This window comes from Aythya marila, assembly GCF_965140915.1.
Source record: "Aythya marila genome assembly, chromosome: 6".
In the NCBI taxonomy this organism is placed as follows: domain Eukaryota; kingdom Metazoa; phylum Chordata; class Aves; order Anseriformes; family Anatidae; genus Aythya; species Aythya marila.
This window is the reverse complement of record NC_139047.1, coordinates 8,394,452-8,417,542: the sequence shown is the minus strand read 5'-3', so window position 1 is coordinate 8,417,542 and position 23,091 is coordinate 8,394,452. Positions and strand designations below refer to the sequence as shown.

The 23,091-nt window shown below is 44.7% G+C and overlaps 2 protein-coding genes across 3 annotated transcripts in view; both read right to left on the bottom strand.

The window, feature by feature from the left end:
• The window catches only part of VWC2L (von Willebrand factor C domain containing 2 like), a 36,639-nt gene extending 25,491 nt beyond the window's left edge, over positions 1 to 11,148 (bottom strand). The window contains exons 1-2 of one of the 2 annotated variants that reach the window (XM_082763636.1): positions 10,817 to 11,148; positions 8,413 to 8,879 (exon numbers count right to left, since the gene is read on the bottom strand). In XM_082763636.1, the coding sequence (XP_082619762.1) occupies positions 8,413 to 8,823 (411 nt within the window). In that variant the 5' untranslated portion in view covers positions 8,824 to 8,879; positions 10,817 to 11,148. The remainder of the gene's footprint in view (positions 1 to 8,412; positions 8,880 to 10,816) is intronic. The other variant, XM_082763635.1, reaches the window with a different exon arrangement.
• Positions 11,149 to 12,019: 871 nt separating this feature from the next.
• The window catches only part of SPAG16 (sperm associated antigen 16), a gene marked incomplete at its 5' end in the record, with an annotated part of 402,351 nt that continues 391,279 nt past the window's right edge, over positions 12,020 to 23,091 (bottom strand). Inside the window, one exon of the mRNA XM_082763211.1 lies at positions 12,020 to 12,223. Within this exon, the coding sequence (XP_082619337.1) occupies positions 12,045 to 12,223 (179 nt within the window). The 3' untranslated portion in view covers positions 12,020 to 12,044. The remainder of the gene's footprint in view (positions 12,224 to 23,091) is intronic.

Genomic DNA, 23,091 nt, shown 5'->3' with positions numbered 1-23,091 from the left:
GATAATTTTTATGGCTCTATTACGATAGTTTTTTAGTTCAGACATGCCCAGTGCACAGGGACCAGGACTCCTTTCAAAAGGTTACAGCTATGACAGATGGGCCTGCAGCTCAAACGGGGGATGCACAGCCCCATTCGGACACGGGCAAAATGTCTGCGTGTGCTTCACATTTGTTAAGCTCCTTTTAATATCAGGAGGGAAACCGAGCCCAGCTGGCAGCTTTCTGCTCTCTGTTCCCTTCCTGGCTGCTCTTGCCACTGCCAACGCAGCCACGTCAAGGAGAAATCCCCCTGGGGCAAGGGGAAGGGACCCAAAAAAGCTGATCCCTTTCACATGAGTTTTCCCTGCATTTGAATTTGCTGTTTCCTTCTTCATTCATGCCAAAAGATGGAAGAAGTTGGTAAGATCAGCTCTACATGCTGAGAAAATGCTGAATTTGTTTCAGGGAGGGATGTATAACATAACCAGACGTCACTGGGGAGGAAAACTGCGTCTTGGTCCCTTTCCTCTTTCCCTCACAACATACCCAGATCACGGCTGGGTATCACTCAGGCAGCTGGAAAAAATCACCCTGGCTGGGTCAGGGCAGTCAAGGGAAGGCTTCACGGCAGCTCCCTCAGGCAAATCCTTATCGGAGGTCAGCATCAAGCAAACTCCACAGAAGAGGATCTGGCTGGGACCAACCTTTACACCGGTGTAACATCCCAAAGGGCCACCTGAGATCCACGGAGCTGCAGCAGCTCAGAGCAGCAGAGGACCTGCCCCCAGAATAAAGCAGCTCTTTACTTTTAAAGGGTGTTTTCCAAATTGTCCCATCAGCACTTTGCATGTAGGATGTTTACCATGGGGAAAACAGCTCCCCTGCACCCGATGCACATGCATGCACAGCAGGGAAGGCTGATCTACCGGGCTGCCCTCAACAAACAGGCCAGAAACCCCCTTAACCCTGTGCTGGTGTCAGGAAACCTGGAAACATCTCACCGCCCTGGCAAAAGAGAGCAGGAATCAGCTCCTCGCTCAGGTCAGGAAGCCACGGGGCAAGGGGGATGTCTTCTTCTGCCACACATCGCTGGCAACAGGAGCACAGGGATTCAGCATGCGACTTGGCTCCGGTGGTGAGCAACACTTTGGGGGAGAAGCAGAAGTTTTCATTCCTATTGCCACTGCTTAAACCATCAGCAGAAAAGGCAGCAGCCTCCAGGAAGTGTCTGGCCCACAGGGGATGTTATCACATTTAGTTGTGAGCACCAGAAGGGAAGGATGTGAAACGAAAATGGGTTTTATTCCCCGGTCAGGGTTTGAATAAGTTGTTTGTGATGAGAGGATACACAGAGTTAACCCCCTGTCAAGAAGGTTTTCCTGCCCAGGATGACCACAGGCAGCCAGACTGGGAGATACCCTCCTCTGAGCAGCTGTTTCAAATCCTGATGCTCTTCTAAGCCAGCTGAATTTCTCATCATTCCCCAAGAATCCTCTCTCAACTGCACCACAGAACAAAGAGTAAGGAAGCCTAATGCCACGTGTATTTTTATTTTGTAACTAGACTGAGCATTGTCATTAGCTGACTTATCTAATTATAGTTTAAAAAACAATATCTAGGATAATTATCTAATTGAGAATTATTTCTAATGAATGCATCTCTGCGTAAAGCACATTCCAGTAGCAACAAACACACACCTGCACTTCCCCTTGCTCTGGTAGGGAATGGTTGCCTAAAAACGTCTCGCCCATCGCTTGGCAACGTTTCTACATCCTTACTCACAGGATGACGAGCAGAGGACCTCGTGCTCACCGCCTCTAAAGAAGTATCTTGGATCCCAGGGAGGGACATAGCTTGGGCAGGCCAAGGGACAAACATGTCTCTCTTTGGCCTCCCTGAGCATCACCTGGAAGCTTTAGAGTGGGTTTTGCCTTTTCTGGGCATGCAGCTAGATATCCTCTCTACTGGTAGCTCTCTGGACATCCCCCAGTTCTGGAAGCAGCACTGATGGGATGTTTCCTGGAGCAAAACTCTGAAAGCACAGCCACAGCTTTGGCGGTACAAATGTTGGGCACGTGTTCATTCCTGGGTCATTTTTACTGGAAAAATCCCAATCCCTTGGGTTTGCATGTACAGGCCAAATTCTGCACGGCCCCGAGGAATGACAGACTGTGATTAAAACAATTCCTGGTGATTCTGCATTTTGCTGATGCTTGAGCTTTGGGTCTCATCCATTTCAAAGGGGAGCTTCTGAGAGAGCATGCTTGTAGTGCACCCACTGCCAGCGAGCTGTGAGCTTTTGGGTTCTCCATATATCCCTGCAAGCTGGGGAAAACAACAGCATGTTGTTTTTTTTGAAGCCAAATTCTCAATACAGCCCATTATCTTTTACCTATTATAATAACATACTCGTGCATAATGTAATACGTATGTTATAGAATCAGTAGCTAAGCTTCTAGTATGATTTAAAAAACAGCTATCACCACAGATCGATGTATGACATGCCTATCTATTTTAGCATGTTTTCTTGGTACGAATTATGACAGAAATACAGTAAGTCAGTAATTTCAGATTCCTTTGCGTAGACATTGTCACTGTAATTTTGCCAGGAGGGAGATAATAAATCATACTTTTCCATCTGACTGATGTTCTGTTTCCCCTGTCTGATTTCAATGGCTGTGTGCTATCTTGTGAGCTGGCATTGTTCACGGCTCCTTTTATTAAAGCGCAGGCACGTTATTGAAATTTCTTTTGTATTATGATTTTCTAGCCGTACGTGAAATTGCAGAACACACAAGAAAGGAAAAAAAAAAGCCCCATTTGTTTGAGTCATAATAGGAAAAAGAAACAAACTGCTGTACACATCTTGGGGAGGTAAAAGCTAATATTAAAATATGAGCCCCATGCTGGCTTGGGTTCATAATCGGTGTCTTGTAATTTATGAGCGAAGTTCTAAAAACTACTAGTGATTTGGATCACTGGTTATGTGCTACCAAAAGGTTTTACTAATGCTTGTTCTTGCAGTTATTAGCCTGCGACTATCTGAGCGTTTGCTAAGATGCACCAGGAAAATGAACGCTCATAGCAGAGAGGAGAAAGCTCAGGAAGAAACTCTCCACTTTTTTTTTTTTTGGCGGCCTAATGAAGATGGAAGGAGTTGTGCCGCTGCTACGAAGTGCAGCAGCCACCCTGCAGTTCACCTGGGAAGGGCTCCAGGGTGGGTGAAGCCATCACTTCTTGTGAGACGTGGCTAACTAATAAAATTCCCCTTTACCACCCACCCTGAGTGCTTCGTGGCTGCTGTGGTGTGAGGACAGCCGTCCCCAGAGCATCCCAGGCACTTCTTGCCCTTACCTGCCCTTGCTCTCCAGGGCTGCAGCTGCCTCCTGCTGCTCACCTAACAGCACCGTCCCATCAGTAATGCCCTGGGAGCATCCCAGTGGCTTCATTCCTGTTTAACAAGGTGTAAGCAGTGGTCAGGGCATGGCTGTGGTTTGTACTGCTTAATTTCTACTTCTGGCATGGTTGCTGGGTGGGGGAATCGCTTTTTGTCTTTGCTGCCTCCTTTCACCCAGCGGCAGAATGGCCACGCTGCATTTCAGGGGCTGAGCGATGCTGGGAGAGCAGCTGAAGGAGCTCGTGCCTCTGCTAACGCCTTTTGATGAAGGGTATTATTTTGTTAAGTTATATTAAGATAATTGCATTAATAAAACATTTTTTTAAAGAGCATTAACCAAGGAGAAGGAGGTGCTGCTCTTCCAAAGTACAGGTTTCCATAATGAGCTGAGAATTAGTATATGATAATGCTATGCTTATACAGTCCCTCATTTATTTTGGATCCTGATTATGCCCCAAAGATCCCTGCTAGAGCTGTGATCCCTACTGTGCAAAGTGCTGTTCAAGAAGACATAAAGTCAGCAAGATACAGGAGCCCTGGCTGAAGGATTACAGGTGACACACAGACAAAGATACAGTGGAAGTAAACAATATGACAGAAAAACAGAGAACTCCAGGAGTGAAACCCTGCCTCTTTTTAAGTCAGTGGAGATTTTGGCCTAGGAAGAAGCTAAATATTGCCAGGAAGGCAAAGCTGTGATGCCAAGACCTCTCCCTTTCCCTCCCGAGGATAACTCACCCAAAGCCCTGCCAGGCAAACGGAGATATTTTAATGTCTGTGGCCACAAATCTGCTGCTGTTGACTTTGAGAACCACGACACCATGCTACAGAAAACCACATCATGGGAGCTGCTGTCCTGCAAGGACAGGGAGCAGCTCCCAGCTGCTTGCTCTGAAATGAGGAGAACTTTTCAAGACATCAACTTGACGATCTCTTGTGAACTCACGTTTTGCCACATGTTCCGACAGGTCCGCAGAGTTTAGTCTGGCCATGCCTACATTCAGTGATGAGAGACCAGGAACTTCAGAGGGGATTATGGACAGACCAAACGGACAAACTAAACATTTGCAGAAGGCTCCCAGCTGTGGCTACGAATGTACCATAACCCCTGCCACCAATCGTATTTATTAACCTGGGTAGGCACGTGTTTTTCTGCCTGTAAGTTATGTAGCAGTGTACAAACTAATCAGCACTTCGGAAAACTGTTGTCTCACTGACATTTGCACGATTTCTCCATCAGCTGCCAATGGACATTCATCACGCTGGCGATACGCTGTCTCCTTTACTTTACATAAGCTGCTGTCTGGGAGCGTTCATTTAACACACAACCATGAGCTCTCCCAATAACCAAGCCCGCTCACTGATTTATTTGCTTATTTTCTCTCCCTGAGAAGAAAGGGGAGGGTTGGCAACCTCTCCGAAAGATCCCTGCTTTACAGGCAAGCGTGGAGCACTGGGGACTTGGACTTTAGCCTCCAGCACTGAAATCAAAACACAAGCAAGCTGCTAAGTGACCCTGAGAGTCCCCACCAGATCTCTCCGGTGAAAGCAGCCGGACTGCCTGAGCCTTGCAGCATCCCTCACGCTGACTCTGAAGCCACTCATCACCCCGTGTTCACTCTGAGAGGGACTGGAGGAGACCCAGGAGGCCGGATTTGAGGCCAGCAAGGAGAGAAGTGGAAAATGAGGTTGGGAAAGAGACGGATGGAGCCCTCTAAAAGCAACCAGCCCTCACCTTTGGCTGCAGCCTCAGCAGAAGTCACGGCTAAGTCTCAGGCAAATCACGGGGATGAGGCAGGCTCCATATGGGCAGCTGGAGCCCGAAGCCCTCAGAGATCTCCTAGGACCCATCACAGAGCTGTGCAGATCCTACACGGGGTTACTAAGCCATCTGTAAGGGACCCAAGGTTTTACAAAGCACACAGAAAGACTCCTAACAGCTTTAGATTTACAACTGAAGTTCAGCTCAGCGTTTCATTCGTACGCGTTAATGATTTAGGGGCACAAGCATAAACATTTGGACAGCTGTCGGAGCTAGATGGCTTGTTGTCATGTTTATTTTTTGTGCTTATGATTGCTATGAGTCAAAAAGATTAGAGGTCCGAAATCAGCCCACTAGAAGGAAGCTAAATATTCAGGAAACGGGTCTCTAGAACTACGCTTTTACCAAGAGATAGTCACAGCTATGGTCAGTGGTGAGAAAATAAAAGGATTAAATTGCATTTGGATTTCTCATCCCAACCCCAAACAGAAACCTAAAAACAAGATGGCAAAATTCTCCCAAATGGAAACCTCTCAAAATTTTTGATTTCCCACAGAAAACACAACCCTAATTTGTGCGAAGATCAGGCAGCTGAAATTTCCATACGATGAGTCAGTCTGGCAGCATTACCAGCGCAAGTATGGATGTTTGTATGCACACACACACAGACACACACTTGCAAAAGGTTTTTAAATGAAAGTTAATTTCAGCTGTAGCTAAGCAATGAAGAGCACTTCTACAGATGATGATTCAAAACCTACATATTAGCGAAAGCAAATTGTAGGTGAAAGGGTTACAAGCCCACAAAAAAACAGTGACTCTGTCTCCACTGGAAGCGGTCTGTTTTTGAGTCAGAATGACTGGGAAAGCCTCTCTTCTTTGGCAAAGCCAGAGCTCTGTGTGTGTTTCATGGGCTTGAGAAGTCTGCAGACCTTATGAGTCCAACAGGGTGAGAGAAGAGCAGAGCTCAGAGCCTATCAGACCTATGTATCTCCTTGGATTTCTTCTGTAGAGATGGCAGGTAAAAGCTCAGGTACTTGGCTCTGGTGAGGCTGCACCTTGAGGGCTGTGGTCAGTTTTGGACCCCTCAGTACCAGAAGGACATCAAGGCCCTGGAGCATGTCCAGAGAAGGACAATGAAGCTGGTGAAGGGCCAGGAGCACAAGTCCTGTGAGGAGAGGCTGAGGGAGCTGGGGGTGTGTGGTCTGGAGAAGAGGAGGGCTTTTCCAACCTTAATGATTCTGGGATTCTATGATCTGTGTTCCGCTGAAGCAAACAGCAAAATCCCCAGATGCTTCAATGAAGTCAAGGTTTGGCTTTATAGCTGCAATTTCCTGAATCTTGGAAGTTCTTCCTTTCCTAGAGCATTTACAAACTCCGAGTTCATGGGTACCACTTTTTTTTTTTTTTTTTTTTTTTTTTTTTTTTTTTTTTTTAATCCAAAACACCCCTGGTTTGGCACAGCAATTTTCTATTGTTTCAATGTTTGTTCTAGGTAAACCCATAGATTTCCAAAAGATCAGTTTCTGCCCTGTTGCACAACGTATCAAGCTCTGTAAAACATGGGTCCAGCTCAAAAGCTCGACTGTGAAGTCAGTTAAACATGAAGGATCTCACATGAGTCCTACATGAAGGCTACCACATGCGAGAATGCTGTGCCCCCATCTACCATACCTTTTTCTGGGGACACTGGAGCTTTGCTTTCCACACAACACCCTGCAGTTGCTGAACACAACAAACTCTGAATCAGATAGCTCTAACTCCCCTTAATAGCCTTTCTCCCCTAAATCCTGTTTCTCTGCCCTTTAATCCATTAACGAGCAGGATTATTTCTTTCAGAAAACATAATAAATACTTCTGTACTTTTCTTCACGTGGTAGAGATACTTTAATGGAAAGATCCATCTCATTGTTCTCCCAGTGCTTTCCTAAAATCTCACCAGAACAACTCCTGATAGCTTTCATGTAAGGACCTGACCACGTGCCAGAATTACACCCAGGTGTGGGACACTTCCCCACTAACAAATCAAGACAACTCGAGCATGATATTTGTGGGGTGAAGCTGGGCTGGCCTTCACAGGGCAATAAGAACCTGTGATTCAAGCAGTTCACAAGATCGGCATCTTCATGTTCCTCTGCAAAGCAGAGAACAGGTTGAGCTGGATGGCCCTTGAGGATACAGTCCTCATCTATCTGTTTTGTGCCTAAGACTCTCGACTGTCTTGATCATACTGAGTGATTCCAGCTGCAGACAGGCAGAAAAAGATGAACACAAACCATATATAATAGAAGAAAGGAAACAAACACTACCTTCACTGAAAAAGAAAAAAATATCTGGGAAAAAGGGATTTGTAATCTACGTTATGAGAATTAGCGAAGCATTAAGACCTATATGGAAGTATTTTCATTGTCAGAAAAGAAAATAAATTTGCAAGTGTATAATGAGATTGGGCATACAGCCATGAAGAGTTATAGGCTGTTTTTAATTAAGGAGGTATGAATTTTAAAGCCACGTGACCTGGGAGCACAAACTCGTGTATACCTATTGCCTTTCCACACCCTGTACTTCATTGTGAAATACTGTTTTCCTTAGCAGAATTGAAAACATGTAATCAAACTTACTAGAGTGAGAGATGTAGGTTGTGTAAAGGGTGATGGCTTTTGAAAATCTGGTCTTATTTTTAAGATACATTCCAGAAGGATTTCTTCACAACTTTCCTAATAGGCACTCTACTACTGTAATTAAATCTCAGCTTCTCTCTACCTGATGGTCATCTGCCTAGAAATTCATCTTCTGCCATCCTAGATAGCTTTACTACAGCTGCAAGGCAAATATTAAATACAGCTGCAACCTATTTACTTGCATTCTCATATAGTTATGAATCACAACTCTCAGTACCATGCCATCATTTTTTGTTATCCAAATTGGAAAGGGGGTTCCTAAAAAGCACCCAGCATTTTGGTTTACCACCATTTTTACAGACACCACCAGCGGTTCAACTTGATTCATGCTATGAGCAAAGAGGGAAGTTGAGGAGCCACTTTGGAAGGCTGGCATTTTGCTCTGGGACTTTCCACTCATCGCTGGCCCTCACCAAGTTCACGTGAGGCTGGAGGTGGCAGCTTTCACATCAGCCTGAGCTACATCACAGCTAAAAAGACCTTTGCTTTTTACCTCTGATTAACAGCAATAAGCAAATACTGAGTGCCTTTGAGAGTCCCCAGCAAGTCCTGTATCATACTAATATTAAATCCTGAAGTAAGTGTTTCATACCTTAAATTCCTCCAAGATTTTGTAATTTTTTCCATGATATTCACAAAAGTTTTTCACTTCTTTGCATTCTGGACAGCATCCATTGTGTTCCACTTTTGTACACTTTGGGTGGATTTTAGGGCATTCTGGTTGATCACAAACAGGTCCATCCTCAGTACAGACACAGGGACAGTTGGAATGTCCCGGGAAAAAACGTTCTCCCAGTTTGTACACAAAGCCACTGTCATCCACGCAGCCCTTCCCTCGGTAGTCATCAAAGATCAGGTTGTCATTACTGGAGGTCTGATCCCCTTCGTCGGCAGGGTAGTCTTCATGATTGATGGCAGCTGGAGTCACCAAACCAGGGATTACCAACAGAAGTATCCAGGCTTCATGGATATGTAGAGCCATCCCCCTCCTCGGCTTCTCCATGGGGTCTCAATGCCAGAGAGAAACAGCTGCTTCCATAAGGAGAACAGTGTGGTGGTCTGAAAACAAATATTTTTAAGTGAGAACAAACTCAAAATACTAAGGGATGTTGACTACTAAAGGCCATTCTTTCAACCGCCACCAAAAAATAAATCCCTGCTTACAAAACCATGCAGATACCTATCTCTGTTTCATTTGAAATAAGCCTCTCCTCAATTATTTGTAATGAGACTAAAGCACATGAAATACATAAATTAGGCACACGTGTAAGCATATGCCCACAAAATACCCCTATACAAACGGTGGCTCAGAGGAATCACCTGATTTTTATTTTCCTAATTCATGCAGTTGAGTTTTCTGCTGCACCAGAAGTTAAAGTACCTGCCTGAAACTGCAGTTTCGAGGGATCTGAACCCAAGTTTAAGCATGGTTTTAACCTCCTGCTGTAGCCACTGTCCCTCTGTGCTATGAGGAGGCTAGCTGGGCTACCAACATCACCCAGCCTGCGGCAGGTCCATATAATCCCGACAGAAAGCACGATGTGATCCACCTTCCCCATTATTCAGCATTTTAGGAATTCCCAGGGAGAAATGCTGAGAGCAGGATGATGTTAAATGCCTGCGTAGTGCGTGGAGACGCTGAAATGTGTCTGTCTGCTTGGGCTGGAGCCTTTGGAAACCTTGGGGATCGATGCAGCACGGCCAGACTTTTGGAGAGCTCAGCTCGAGTGGCGGAGCCATGAAGCGACCCAGGGAGGGAGAAGCTTTGCATCACCCCCGGGAGAACCAGCGCCAGGAGCAGGCTCGGTGCCTGCGCCTTGGGTGCACGATTGGCTGCCCGTGGTGCCACATCACTGCCACCAGTGCGCCGTCCTTCCTACCCACCGGCCAGCAGCCAGCGCAGCGCCAGCAGGAGCACGGTTCCTGACCTATCTGAGGACTGGGTGAAGTACTAGAGGAAACTTTTCGATGAGATGTGAGCCTTATGGGGAGAGAGGGTGATGGAAGGAGTTTCTGGCACTCACCAGAAAGGGCTTGTTTGGATGTGTGTGGCACTGCTTCTCGTCCTCCCATCTCAGTGTGCAGACAGCCACACGCACCGTGCCCAAACATGCATTAGGCTGCACACACAGGAGAACACGTCCTCCCCCTCCACCCCCCAGGGAAGCATTTTTTCTGTATTGGGATTTTTGGTGGACTGCAGATTTTCAACAATTAGTTCTCCTTAAATGAAGGAAAAAAGCAGCAGCAGCAGGAGAAGGCTTTAATCCTAGAGAAGCAGCTAAGGGATCCTGTTGACAAAGCAGTTTTTCCAAAGCCACAACAGAGGGAGACACCGGATATTACACAAGCTTTATCAAATTCAAAAGACATCTTCTTAATTGAAGGACTAGCTCCTTTCCCATCACAAGGGCTATGCAGCCTCTTACAACTATCAGCAATATCTGTCGTAACGTGTTGTTTGGGAAGCAGGCGATTCATGCAGCTGCAGCTGCTTTACCCATCTCCAGAGCAGGGAATCTTGCCCACCTAAATGCTACAGGTAGCTTTCAATATTGCAGATTGGTGGGTGTTTAGGGGGAAAAATATCAAACAGCAGGAGCAAACGAAGTAATTAACGTCTGAGGAATTGTGAAACAATCAGGGCAATGTGCTGAAGTGCGATGAGGAAGCTCTCCGAATTAAAAAAAAAAAAAAGTTCTCTGAAGATCATAAATAAGACCGCTATATTTTGCTACAGCCTGTAGTCATCTGAGACGTCCCACAGCAACTCACAGGCACTCAGCTCAGCGGCGATCCTGGAAATCAGACAGACTGCAGACGCCTCGTACGGACAGATTTCAACAAGTAAACAAATGCTGCTTTGCTCAGAATTAGTTTACAGCTGAACTTTCTCATCATTTCTCATCACGAGAGAGGCCAGGATCGTAGGTAAGTCTCTGAGTAAAAGGTTTCCATCCACCTTCCCTCGCCCCGAGTGAATAATTTACACTTACCTAATCAGGCTCGATCTGTAAGCTGAAAGGGGTCACAGGCCAACATGGACTAAAAGGTTAGACACAGATTAGTGAAAGCAGTTCCTCCTAATCACATTTTCAGTGTTGACTCACGGACAATCCCTTTTCCTCCACCTCCCATCGCCAAACACAGGAAAGCAGCAGCCCAGCAACCACGACATGAGAATTAAGCTTTAACCCAGTGTTCAGGATTCAAAGCGAGCAGCGGCGAGGCGGTCCAGAGGCAGGGATGCCGCGGAGAAACCCCGATGCCAGCAGCACAGTCATCGCGGCGAACTTGGGCTGGATTTCCTCAGGTCTTGAGTGGAGGGGGGCGGCGGGAGGGGGGGGGGGAGAGAGAAAAAAATATATATATCCCCTCCCTATGCCCAGCGGATCTCTTGCGGTTCAGGATTTGCCACAGCGGGGGAAGGAGGGGGGAGAAGAGCGGGGAGGGGGCTGGTTAGGCGGTAGGCAGGCAGGGGGAGGGCGGAGGAGCCCCGCGGCCGGCGGGCCCCGCTCCCCTGCGGGGACTCCCCAGCCGGAGGGATGGGCATGGCCGCACCGCGCCCCTTATTATTATTATTAATAATTATTATTATTATTATTAAATTTTTGTCTCTTTTTTTTTCAGTGGAAAAAAAAAATAATAAAAAAGAGGGAATGGGGAAAAACCAATGCTAATCCAGCTGCGGAGCGCTCAGGCTGTGCTGCGCGCAGACCCCACGCCCCGCGGTCTTTCCGCGGGTGGCCCCGCTGCCGTCAGCGCCGCGCTCCCCAACTCGGCCTCCTTCCTGCCCCGGCGGAGGCCGGAGAGGTTGCTGCATCAAAAATCCCACCTTGCTGCATTATTCAAACTTCACGTCTTCCCGCAGGCTGCAATTGGAAACGGGGAGCCGAGCGCTGGTGGCTCTGGCGGTGCTCCGCTCAAAATCGATCTCCTTGCAATTCGGCTGCTCTGTCATTAGGCGTCATTGTAAAGCTATTTCTGCAGGAGCAACCAAACGGGAGCTGCTGGATGTTCGGAAAAACAAGGCAGAGTAAAGAGGGAGAAACCAGGGATTTTATTCGGATAAAATCCAGAATAATACTCCTCTCAGGCAATTACGCTCCATGAAAACATTAACTACGGAAACACTTCACTAAGCCCTCTCTGCCATGCTGTCAAATCATTTTTCCCCCTGTAAATCCTTGAGGTTAAGGTTACGTGAAAGCAGCGCGCTGGTCCTCAGGTCCAGAGGCAAAGCGTACCGTCGGCACCCCCCGAAAGCAGCCGCCTTGCCTTGTGATCGAAGGCAACGCTGTGCACTTCCTCCTCGCCGTGGCCCCGCAGGCTGGAGAGCTGCCCCAGCTCCAGGTACAGCACCTTCACGGATCCATCGCCGCTCGCCACGGCCACGGTGCGACCTGAAATTCAGAGCAAAGTTACCCAGGTTTGCAAAGGCAGCAGGGAGAGAGCAGGGCTGGAAGTTTGGGGCTCGCCGCTTTAAAGACGAGCCACGTTTTGCGTGCTCCTGTTTTCGGAGATAAATGATGGGAAAGTTGGATAGATCAATGGTAATGAGATTGGGTTTCGGAGTGATTAAGTGAATCTGGAGACCCGGGCACGCTGCTCATTAGGCGCACAGCTATTCTACCTGCATTTGGATGCAATTATTTAGGGCCAGATTCCGACATGCAGGCTGAGCACCAGATGCTCTGCTGATAGCTGGAGGTGTCAGAATCAGACCACGCTGTTACGTTGCTTTTCTTGTACAGCACTGCAATGAAGGAAAGGGCAGGTTTCCAGCCAGGTTCCGGGGAGGTCAGGCATCTAGCTGAACCGAGTGCCTTGCTCCCTGAGAGCCTTATGGAAAAGCCAACCCAAATTAAATTTGGATAGAACTAGGTCCAATGGTAGAAAAATAAAAAATTGGAAAAGGTTTTAAAGAGTTCTCAGCTTCCATGTACTTATTTATGAACCAAATGGACTCGGTTTTCATCGCCCTCAATGAGGCAGAAAGTGTTTATAAGTTGATTGTCTTTCTGCTTAAATAACAGCACAGGTAACAGCTGGTAAGCGATACGTTTGAAGCACTTTTATTTATCCAGCCACCAGATACGCACTCTCTCCTTTCAGAAATTAACTATAATAGTCATGAGTTTCACGTACAGAAAAAAAGAAAAAAAGAGAAAAGATCAATACATTCATTTCAGAGCAGATGTGGTCCTCCCAACAAAGAGAGCCTTGCATTCCAGTCATGATCCTGGGCAAACACCTTTTTCTATTAGGAGCAAGTTCAATATACCCTCCAAATGATTACAGCTCTTTTTATGTATCAGTATTTTCTCTCCAAAAGCAAAGACATCACCAGCAGACGAATAATTAATATTGACACTGACAAAGTCAATCGGACACTAAGGCCGTCATTTTGGGGAAGATTATGAAAAATGGGAGAGATTTGGGCCATTTTTAGTCAACCAAGTTTTTTAGTTATTTGCCAAGAGGCCAATGGGAACACATTACCCATCAGAAGTCCTCACAGTTTTCACCATGTGCAAGCCATAGGGGCTTGGGCATGACTACATGATTTATCCCGGGAATATATTGTCTGTCCTTCCATCCAAACTAACTCTTAACAACAATCTTCAAGACCCACTGGCTCCACCCGTGAAGTAAACAAATGCTGTTTCTCCATTTATGAAAGCAAAGGCAGAGTCTAACCCAGCTTACAAATGCGCTGAGGATACTTAATCACGCGTTACGCTTAGCGTGGCCATGGATATCCGTGTGAGAAAGGCAACTAAAAAGTAGAGCTAACCATGATAAATACGCCCTATTTGCAAACCTTTATAACTACCCGGCTTCTTCGTCTAGAACAAAGCCTGACACAGCAAAGATCTGTAGGATGGATTAGAGTGTCCAAAGCAGCAGATGTGAATATTTATTATAAACTCTCTTCCAGCAAGTCTTTGCTGACAGAAGCATTGCATATGGATTTCACTTGCAGCCAGACTCTCCAGGCAGTCGCTGGGATGACTTCTCCAGGAGCCAAATAAATGCCATTTCGCCTGGAGCCCTGACACTGCAACAGCTGGGCAGGGGGTTAATGTCACTTTCAGCTTCTTCAGACCCGTAACGAACGCGCTCGTTAAAAACAGAGAGGGACAGTAGCTGCACAAGGTGCACCAGCAAACCGCTCGTGCCTCCCCGCGCCGGGGAAAGGGTTGAGGTTTTCGGGGCAGCCCTGGTGAGGATTGAGTCATTTCACGCACAGTTAGTGCCAGCCACGCCGCGACGTGCTACGGCTGCCGACTACGAGCACAGCGACTTCCCTGCTCTCTGTAGCAGAAGGATGCACAAGGCAATGCGTGCGAGAGGGGAAGAGAGAGGGGAGGGGACGGCGCAAAATGAGAACATCTCATTTCTGTCACCCTTTATGTCAACGCTGATCTACGCGCTCGTAACAATTTGCTCATTATAATGTAAATTTACTCCCTCCTTCCTTCCAAAAGGAGATGTTTCTTTTTTGGAAAGAGGGAACAAATTGTGTTTTATTGCTCTTTCAAAATGTTCTCCAATTAGGAAGCCAAACAAAACCTATTACATAATTGTCATGCAAAGCCCTGTTTTTATGAAGGACACTCACGCGCCAACAAAGGCACTTTGATATAACACTCAGAGGCAGGCAAAAGCCTGGAGCTATTTTTTTCTTCATACACCTTAGGACGAATTGTCAGGTGGGGCAGGTCTGGGCAAATTCACTGAACTCAGCAATTATGCCGAATTATACTGAAATGAGCAGTTTCTGGTTAGTAGATGCAAAGCTCTGAAGAATGAGACCTCGAGATCTCACAGCCTTTAGATCTCAAACTCAAGGTTTGAAAGACCTCAAACTCACAAGTTTTCAGTGTCTCCAGACCTTGAAGTCACAAGGTTTCAATGTCTCAAGACCTCAAACTCACAAGAAGCTGCCTCAGATGGGCAACCCAGGGAGCAAAAACGAAGCTTGGCTCTGGCTGGCCCCGTGCCCATCCTGAGCTCTTACTTCTTCCTCAAACTGGCAGACAGGAGTGATGACAAAGCACATCTCCACGCCAAAGAGACACTACAGTAGCAGCCTCTGTACTAATTACAGCTAATTTGCTGTTGCCCATTGCTAGAACGTAGGCACTAATTTTTCTGATGTACCCCTATTACATCCTTAGAATAACATAAGCTCTGACCATCTGGTCATTTGCTTCAGAAAGGATGCAGTGAGTTAGGAAAGGTAGAGAGAATGGCAGCAAAAGCAATGAGAGGGATGAACAACTGTGCAAGCAATCACTAAGAGGGATGACTTACCCTTAAAAAAAAAATAAATCTGTATGCTAAAATGTATGCCTTGTAACAGTCCCATTTCTTCTGGGACATGACTGAACTCCCTCTGAGTAACCCATGCCTTTCAGCTCCTCTTTATTTTCTTAGCATTTCAGTGAGGTACGGCTGCAGGTTTCCAGCCCCAGCATCCTACAGAGAACAGCCTCTGTTCCCAGTCTCCCACGAGCCGCCTCACCACGCTGCTGCTTCCAGCCTGGCAATGGCCTTTGTTGGAGGCATTGATTAATTGCTAATGCAGTTCTGCTGGTTGGGCCGGAAATATACTCGTACCTTATAACAACAGTAAAAATCACCCGTGCCCTTTTAGAAAAGTATTTCTGATATTAAAGATGTATCCCGATGCTGTTTTGAGACCAGAACTGAACCTAAAATCAATTAGTACCTCAAATGATGTGGTTACTGCGATCACACGTACCCTGCTGTGGGGAACAGGGTAATTACGATGAATTTATCTTGTATGGACATCTGGCCCAGCCAATTTTTCCAAATGTACATCAAATTATGGAACAAAGAAAGGCCGTAGCCTTTAAGTACAAAAAGCAAGAATCTGAAAAAGAAAAAAAAAAACACCACCAACAAAAGTAATTTTGCTGGAGTCTCCACATTGACCTAACATGTGAGCTTAAATCAAAGTTACTGCACTGCCTGAGGCTCAGTTATGTTACATGTAACAAGCAGCACACTTTTTCTCCTCTGTGAGGAACTTTGCATACCTCTGGTGCCATGTCAATACCAAAGCCTCACATGTAAACACAATAAGAAATCCATCTCCTAATTTGAAGTGGGGGCTAAACGTAAAATAGGGCCGGTGCGTTGAAGCAACTGAATTTAATTTGCGACTGCGTTTCTTCAGACCACAAAACCAGACAAGATTAATTTGCTGGGTTGATAGAACCAAATTACCTAGGGTGGAGGTAGGAAGACCTCTGCTTGTCCAACGACAGCTTGACAATTTATATTCCATAAGATCCTAATGGAAAGCACAGCCGTGATTACCGTCTTCTTTGTAAAATGAATTTTGAGCGAAACCTTGCCAAGATAAGGTTAAGCAGCGTTCCCCTGGTTTGTGTGTTCAAACAGCTGGAAGCAAGGCCATCTTTGGACTGGCAAAGCGGAGCAAGCAGAGCAGGTTAGAGCTCTGGTGACCAACAGATGCTGTTGGCCGAAGCCGTAAGATTTCATCTGAAAACAAGCAAGCCGCAACCACGGGGGCTGTCATGCAGCTCGTTTCTCCAACAGCTGGATGCTGAGCTGTCTTTGGAGGGCAGCTAGCAGATAAAACCTGCTGGCTGGCTCCCAGTACGCATGACACCTGCTGTGGTTCGCCACATGCACGCTTCCACGTCTGTCCAGAAGGCAACCAAAGCTCTCATTGGCGAGCCCATTGGCAAGCAACAGGTACCTTGAAGCATTAAGCTTTTCTTCAGGCAAACCAACTGAGAAACCACCTAACATCCAATGACCAAATTCTCTGGAAATTCCTGTTTTGGCAGACAGGTTCTTCATGTTCCTGGAGGGTTTTAGCAGCTTAGTGGTTAATAAAATAGAACTGCAACAAAAGTCACCAACACTACACCTTACTGTAGCATGTTAGGCTCAGACACTCGTTCTGATAACTAGCACTGTTCTCTGTCTCAGAATATTCTTTTTTTTTTCCATAGACTCATCAGATAACATTAGCTCTTGGTCAGCTACAAAACAAAATGAGGAAAGTGAAAAGAAAGAAAATTCACCTGTCTGCAGCAGCAGCTTTTACACCTGGAGTAAGGGATGCTGGATTTGGGCAACTGCTTCTAATAAAGGCAGGGCCATTATTTTAGGCTTCATTGTAAATAATTCAGATGTAGTAACTCTGCCAATTTAAAAATACTCACACCGCCTAACCATAAGCAAAGCATTCATCTTCAAAGACACAAGTCCTGTAATTTCTTTTTTCATTAAAATTATGACCTTGCATGGATTTAAGAAATTCAGCTTATCGTAACTGCATAGGGAAGCCTGAGACCATTAGTGATGGCAGAGATGAAATAACGTATCAAAGAAAGAAAGGAAGAAAAGCTTTCATCAATAGGGAAATGATTTTTATACACATCAGAACCAATTTAAAGAATTCTCTGGGATCAATTTAGATAGACAGAAATGCTTCTCAGCATTTATTACCTGTGGAGGGAATATTGATCCCATCCATTGATTTCTCCTATGCACATAGAGCAGCATCTGTTTTGGTTTTGTGTTTTTTTTTTGTTTGTTTTGTTTTGTTGCTTTTTTTTTTTTTTTTTTTTTTTAAAAAGAAAGATGCCCCAAAGTGGAAAGTATCAAGAAAATGCTTATATTTTAAGGACTTCCATTAATGGTTCAACCAGCGTCATTACTCAGAACTTTTCAACTCCATTCAAGATGAGGCAAAATGTAATTCAGCTTATTTTTTGCACATGATTGTTAGTCAATACAGAAAAGAGTTTTGCTGAAACCATGCTCATCAAGGGCTACTAATTTCTTATGTAACATATTGTGCCAAACAGATTTTCTCTCCTGTTCCTGTTTTTTAAAGGCATCTCTGCTTGGGATGATACTATAAATCAGACACACAGCCCTCTTGGATTATATTCCCTCTGCCTGAAGACCTTTGGTTGTTACTGGAGCTGCAGCCACGTGCACCGACACGACGATCACCCAAGCCAGACGTTCTCCTGGGAACACCTCTGTGCTACGTGGAAAAAGCAACATACCCCAGCCCCTGCCTGGAGCAGTCTGCAGTCAAAGAATAATTAGAAAAAACAAGAACCACCACAACAACAAAGGCGGCAAATAGATCAGGGAGGAAAAGGCTACAGGTAATTATGAGCTTAATTAGCCATGATACCACTGCCTGGCCATAGTTAAATGATTTATGGGCATTATGGCAGCAGGAGAGGACTTGGGTCCAGAGTCATGTCTAAGCACTGCACCACACAGAGGTGCTCAGGCTGCCCCCTGGAGCTTCTGCCCCCTACACCCAGGTACGAAGAGCTGGTTTGGTGCATCCCCAGCCAACGTGACTTGCTTCTCAGCCTGGGCACTGCACGGCATGACAGCGGCTTTCTGACCTCCAGATCCCGAGTTGGCATCACTTATCCTGCAGAGAAACTCCAACTGGATGGGCTCGGATCCTCCCCTGGGAAATGGGAGGAAATCACGAAGCTGCTTTACAGCAGCTCGTGGTCTGGCCCACAGTTTTACTTGGTAAGAAATCAAACAAAACGTTAATTTTGAGGAAGCGGGGAGGAGAAAGGCAGATGGGAAGGTTTCCAAACACTACAATGCAAGATTCTTCATGCAAATGTTAGCGTGCTTGCCTAAATAAGAGTAAATAAAATGCTTAACAGATGCTGCAAACTATGATTGCAGTGGCTGTAGATAAAATTCTTCATTACTGTCACACCATGCAGAATGTTATTTACCAAGCAACTGATTTCACCATACGATAGATGTTTTACATTTTTTTTTTGTTCTATAAACAGCTTTCAACAAATACAGCAATTATTTCTCATCTTCCAAGTGTACACTACGTTCTGCTTAGGAATGCACTTTTTTGACATTGTTATAAGTCCTCCACTCTTAAACGTGAATAAATCCTCCTAAATATTCTCCTCTTGGAAATAACGGCAACCCCCTCCTCCTATTGCCTTCCCATTGTGTTTATTTAGATCTTTCCTGCAAGAGGACATAGAAAAATAATCTTGAGCAGGCTGTAATTCACTTGCAGCAGTTTACTAAATATTCTCAATAACGGAGACCGAAAGACAGGCTGAGAAAGAGCAAAGTCCAACAATCTGCTGATATAGGCTTTTAAAATATTGTTACCAAAATAAAGTCCTTTTGTCATTCTCTAATGTAATGACTTTTTTCCTTCCTCAGAAGTATTTAAACAGACAGAAATTTGGCAAACTATATTAGGGAAAATTAGCTCATCTCAGAATGCACTTACACTCGTGACTCACCTTATGCAAGTGAAGCCACTCAAAATCAGTTTAATCATGTGCCTAAATGATGGTAGGATCAGGGCATCACAAACAGATTCATTATGTCAGTAGGGAGCTACAGCACGAGGTCTTGTAACGAAGAGATTTGCTTTTGTTTGGCTTTTAGCAGTACACTAAGGGTTAGACCTTCAAAGAGAAAGGCGGCTTTATCAACTGCGTGGGGGCATATCATGCAAGTTTCCTAGACCCAATATTTAAAGAAGGTAGTAAGAGAAAAGTAAATGCAGAGAAGTTTCTCAGGCAGACTGCTCAGGTGGAAGGTGAATCCCCTGGAACACAGAAAACCTCAAATTATCCATGCAGTGCGTTAACACAAGTACAGTTATTATCTTTAAGAACCCGTGTGTAGAGATTTGTCCTGGATGAAATGTAAGTGTGTGGCAGGATATGGCCCCGTGCATTTCCCCTGGAAGATAAGGGTCTGGAGTGATGTTTGGCCACTGGACAAAGAGGACTTCTCTCAACTTCCTACTGTGAGGAAAATGTGACCTAGATGAAGGGGCATTATTTCCAGATCTTAAACAGATCTCAGAACTCAACAAATCCTTTTTCAATCAAAAAATCACCAGAAAGCTACTTATAGCAAAGAAAGCATTTATCTGATAGAAGAAAATCCTTTCTATAAAAGAATTTAAAGCTTTTTTTTATAAGGATTTCTAGACCCAGACCATTACTGCAAAGCTACCTTTCAGCTGGACTTGAGCTTGTTTATATTAGATTTTATTTGGCCTTTTGGTGGCATTTGGGATTTGGAAAATGGTTTGAAACAAAATAGAAAGTCTTAAAGCAGAAACTTCAGGAGCAGAGTCTTCAAGATGTAAAAATCTTTTTGGATGTGGAAGTGAGGCATGCTTGAATACATTCAAGAGATAATCAAAAGTAATATTTTAAGAATAAAGGGAAAGAGAATCTCCACCTTTTGTCCAGAACTGGAGTTTTTGCTTGAAAATTTATCCCAAAGAATATTTTTGTGCATACAATAGGAACACATTTGTGTAGCTTCCAGTGTTACCTATAATATCTGTATGTGGGCACATGTCTCCAACTGAATCTACCTTGAGGGGAAAAAAAAAAAAGATACGTCACAGCAGAGTAGTAACCTCTGCAGGATTGTTGGTGGAGAAACCTCAGAGCTGTGGCATCAGCAGTGCTGTTCCTCTGCTTGTGCTTGTGCTGCCCAGGGCAAGAACATGACAAAAAGCTCAAATTTTAAAAGGCTGCGTGAAGAGAAGGCAATGGAGTAAAAGAGTACAGATCAGTATAGTCTGATGATCTTCAGGAAGGAATAAATCTCCATAAAGATGCCTGCAGAAGTTGTGAAGCTGAAACTCTGCTTACAAAGAACTCTCTGAAGGACTTTTCGTATGATTGTGAGTGCTCCAGAACACAGGTAAAGTTCCCATTAATATCTGATTCTGAAGAGCAACTTCTTCCCTTCTGTTAAACTTGAATATTGGCAGCAGCCTATCCCCAACTGTATTGCACGTAATATTATCTCCACAATACATTAGCTGGTTTCTTGGTGTTCTGAGAGTGTGAGAAGAAAAAAATATCGCACTTACGTTAAAAAAAAAATTTCATTTAAAATATAAAATTTACTGATGGGCTAACTTGGAAAAATTAAGTCACAGTGAAACTGCTGTTACCACAAATTGAAATTTATTCTAGTTTCTGCTACAAGTGAGGTCCCTGAATATAGATTTGGGCGTAAAAACATGCTTTCCTCTGAACTTCCTACTTGACTGCAGCTGTATGTATTTTGGGCATCAATATATGTCTCATTTTTAAGAATTCAGTTAAGTTGAGCAGTGTATAAGGACAAGAAGAATTCCACGCATGCAGGAACATAGCTCCGACTAATGGAAACACCACTTTAAAGGCATTCAGAGAATAGAAGATAACCTTTTATTAATATTCTATTCTTCCTCCTTTCCCCACTCTCTATTTTCAGATGCCTGCAGCTGTTCAGTTAAAGCCTCTTTGATCCTCCTTTCAATCTCAAATGATAAGATAGATATGCTTGTGTTATGGAAGAGGAGACCAGGATGTGAACGGTGACTCATTTTTCCCTTGGACAGCATATGCAGCATCCCTTCCATTAACACGAAGGGAATGGCCAGACACATAATAGTTTTTTGACACAGGGTGGGATTCATCTCATCTGCCCTTGCCATCCCATAGCAGAAACCAAGTAGTTAATTCACCTGGGCTCCAGAAGAGCAGTTTTCAGTGAGAAAATCCTCCTTTTCAAAGGAAATCACCTGCTGCTTTTAGACAGCGATGGCAGGTGACTGTGCACCGACTAGGAGCAACTCTCCATTTCTCTTTTCAGACACCTGAGCCACAGAGGGATTAAATCCCGCTTGGAATTTGAAAAAGAAATTTTCCTAATTTGCACCAATGGCAGACTTGTGTATACCAGAGCTTCTGAATGGAACTAGGCACTTGTAGGCATCCCAAGGCACTTAAATACCACTGAAAGTCAGGTTTATGTAGGCATTGACAACTTAAACCCCATCCTTAATAAATAAATGCATGCAACTACCATGCGGTGGCAACAATCCATAATATAAGAAGCATTCAGTAACAAAGCAGATCCTGTGCATCATCAGTGTTTTGTAAACCTGATAACTCTGAGATAAGAACTCGTCTCCACTGTATGTCCAGGCTTACTGAAATGAACAGTAATTAACACATCCTTTTTTCACACAACAGTTTCAACCCCAAGAGCCAGCTCTTACACTGCAACCAATAATCTCTGCTGAAAATAAAGTCCACCAGGAAGGTGGAATGAGACAAAAGTTTTGCCCATTGCTCTGCAGGCCTGGAAGCCAAACTTAGCTTACTCTTAGAGCAGGCATTACTCCTAGTACTCCTTCAAGCATGAGTCCTGAAAGCTGCTACTTCAGAGAAAAAGCACTTTTGAGGAACAATATTATTTATCTTGCTTCACCTCACCATGTTCTGCCTAAATGTTTTATCTCTGAACATGCTCCTTAAATAGAAGTTTGGTGTCCTGATGAGCCTGGATCAGGGCAGAAGCTCTGGGTAAACACTGCTGATTCCTAATGCTTCTAGCACTCATCAGGCTGTCCTAGCAAATAAGATGACACTTCCATTCTGTCCTTAAAGCTAGTTTGTTGTTACCATTATTATTTCAAGCTTTGAGGATGATGTAATGTACATGGATTCTGGTTTCTGTCAAGCGAGCTCCTTCCTTACAGGGAAAGTGCTGTTAATGCACTGCCAGGAGAGCCGAGCCTGGCTCCTGCTGCGTCCCAGCCTCCAGCTTCACCTGGGGTTTCCCTGCTGGCTCTTCCATGCCCAGTCTTTTGTAACTGTCTGGGTATTTTCTACAGCGACTGGAAAGAGATGAGTAGAAAAAAATGTTCTCTGTAGGTCCTCACTCCATAGCTAGCCCCATGACGAGACTGAACAAGTTACTTCATTTTTACATGTAAGTAGCCAGATAGGTGGCTCCAACGCCATCCTTAATCTTCTCAAACTTCAGCTCTCCCAACTCATAAGTGGGTTTATTTTATCTGTTTCTGAACTTTTCAGAATTAAAAAAAAATGGTGATTTTTAATCCTATCTTTTCTGGCTTTCACTCAGTGTCTGGTACAATGGAGCCTTCAGCCATTGCCTACACTATCACAGTAATTCAAGTGAAACAGAGCTTTACAGAGTGACTAGTATCTTTCTTCCACATTACAACTAAATAGTATTTTACCATGATAGTAAAAACAGACAGACACACAGGAGGGGTATGAAAACAAAACAAAAAGCACAAGTAGCAAAACGGGCTCAATAATCTCTTTGCCAAGTAAAAGCTCAAACAAAGAGCTGACTTTTAACATAAGCATGTTATTGTCAACAGCAGCATCTCTATTAG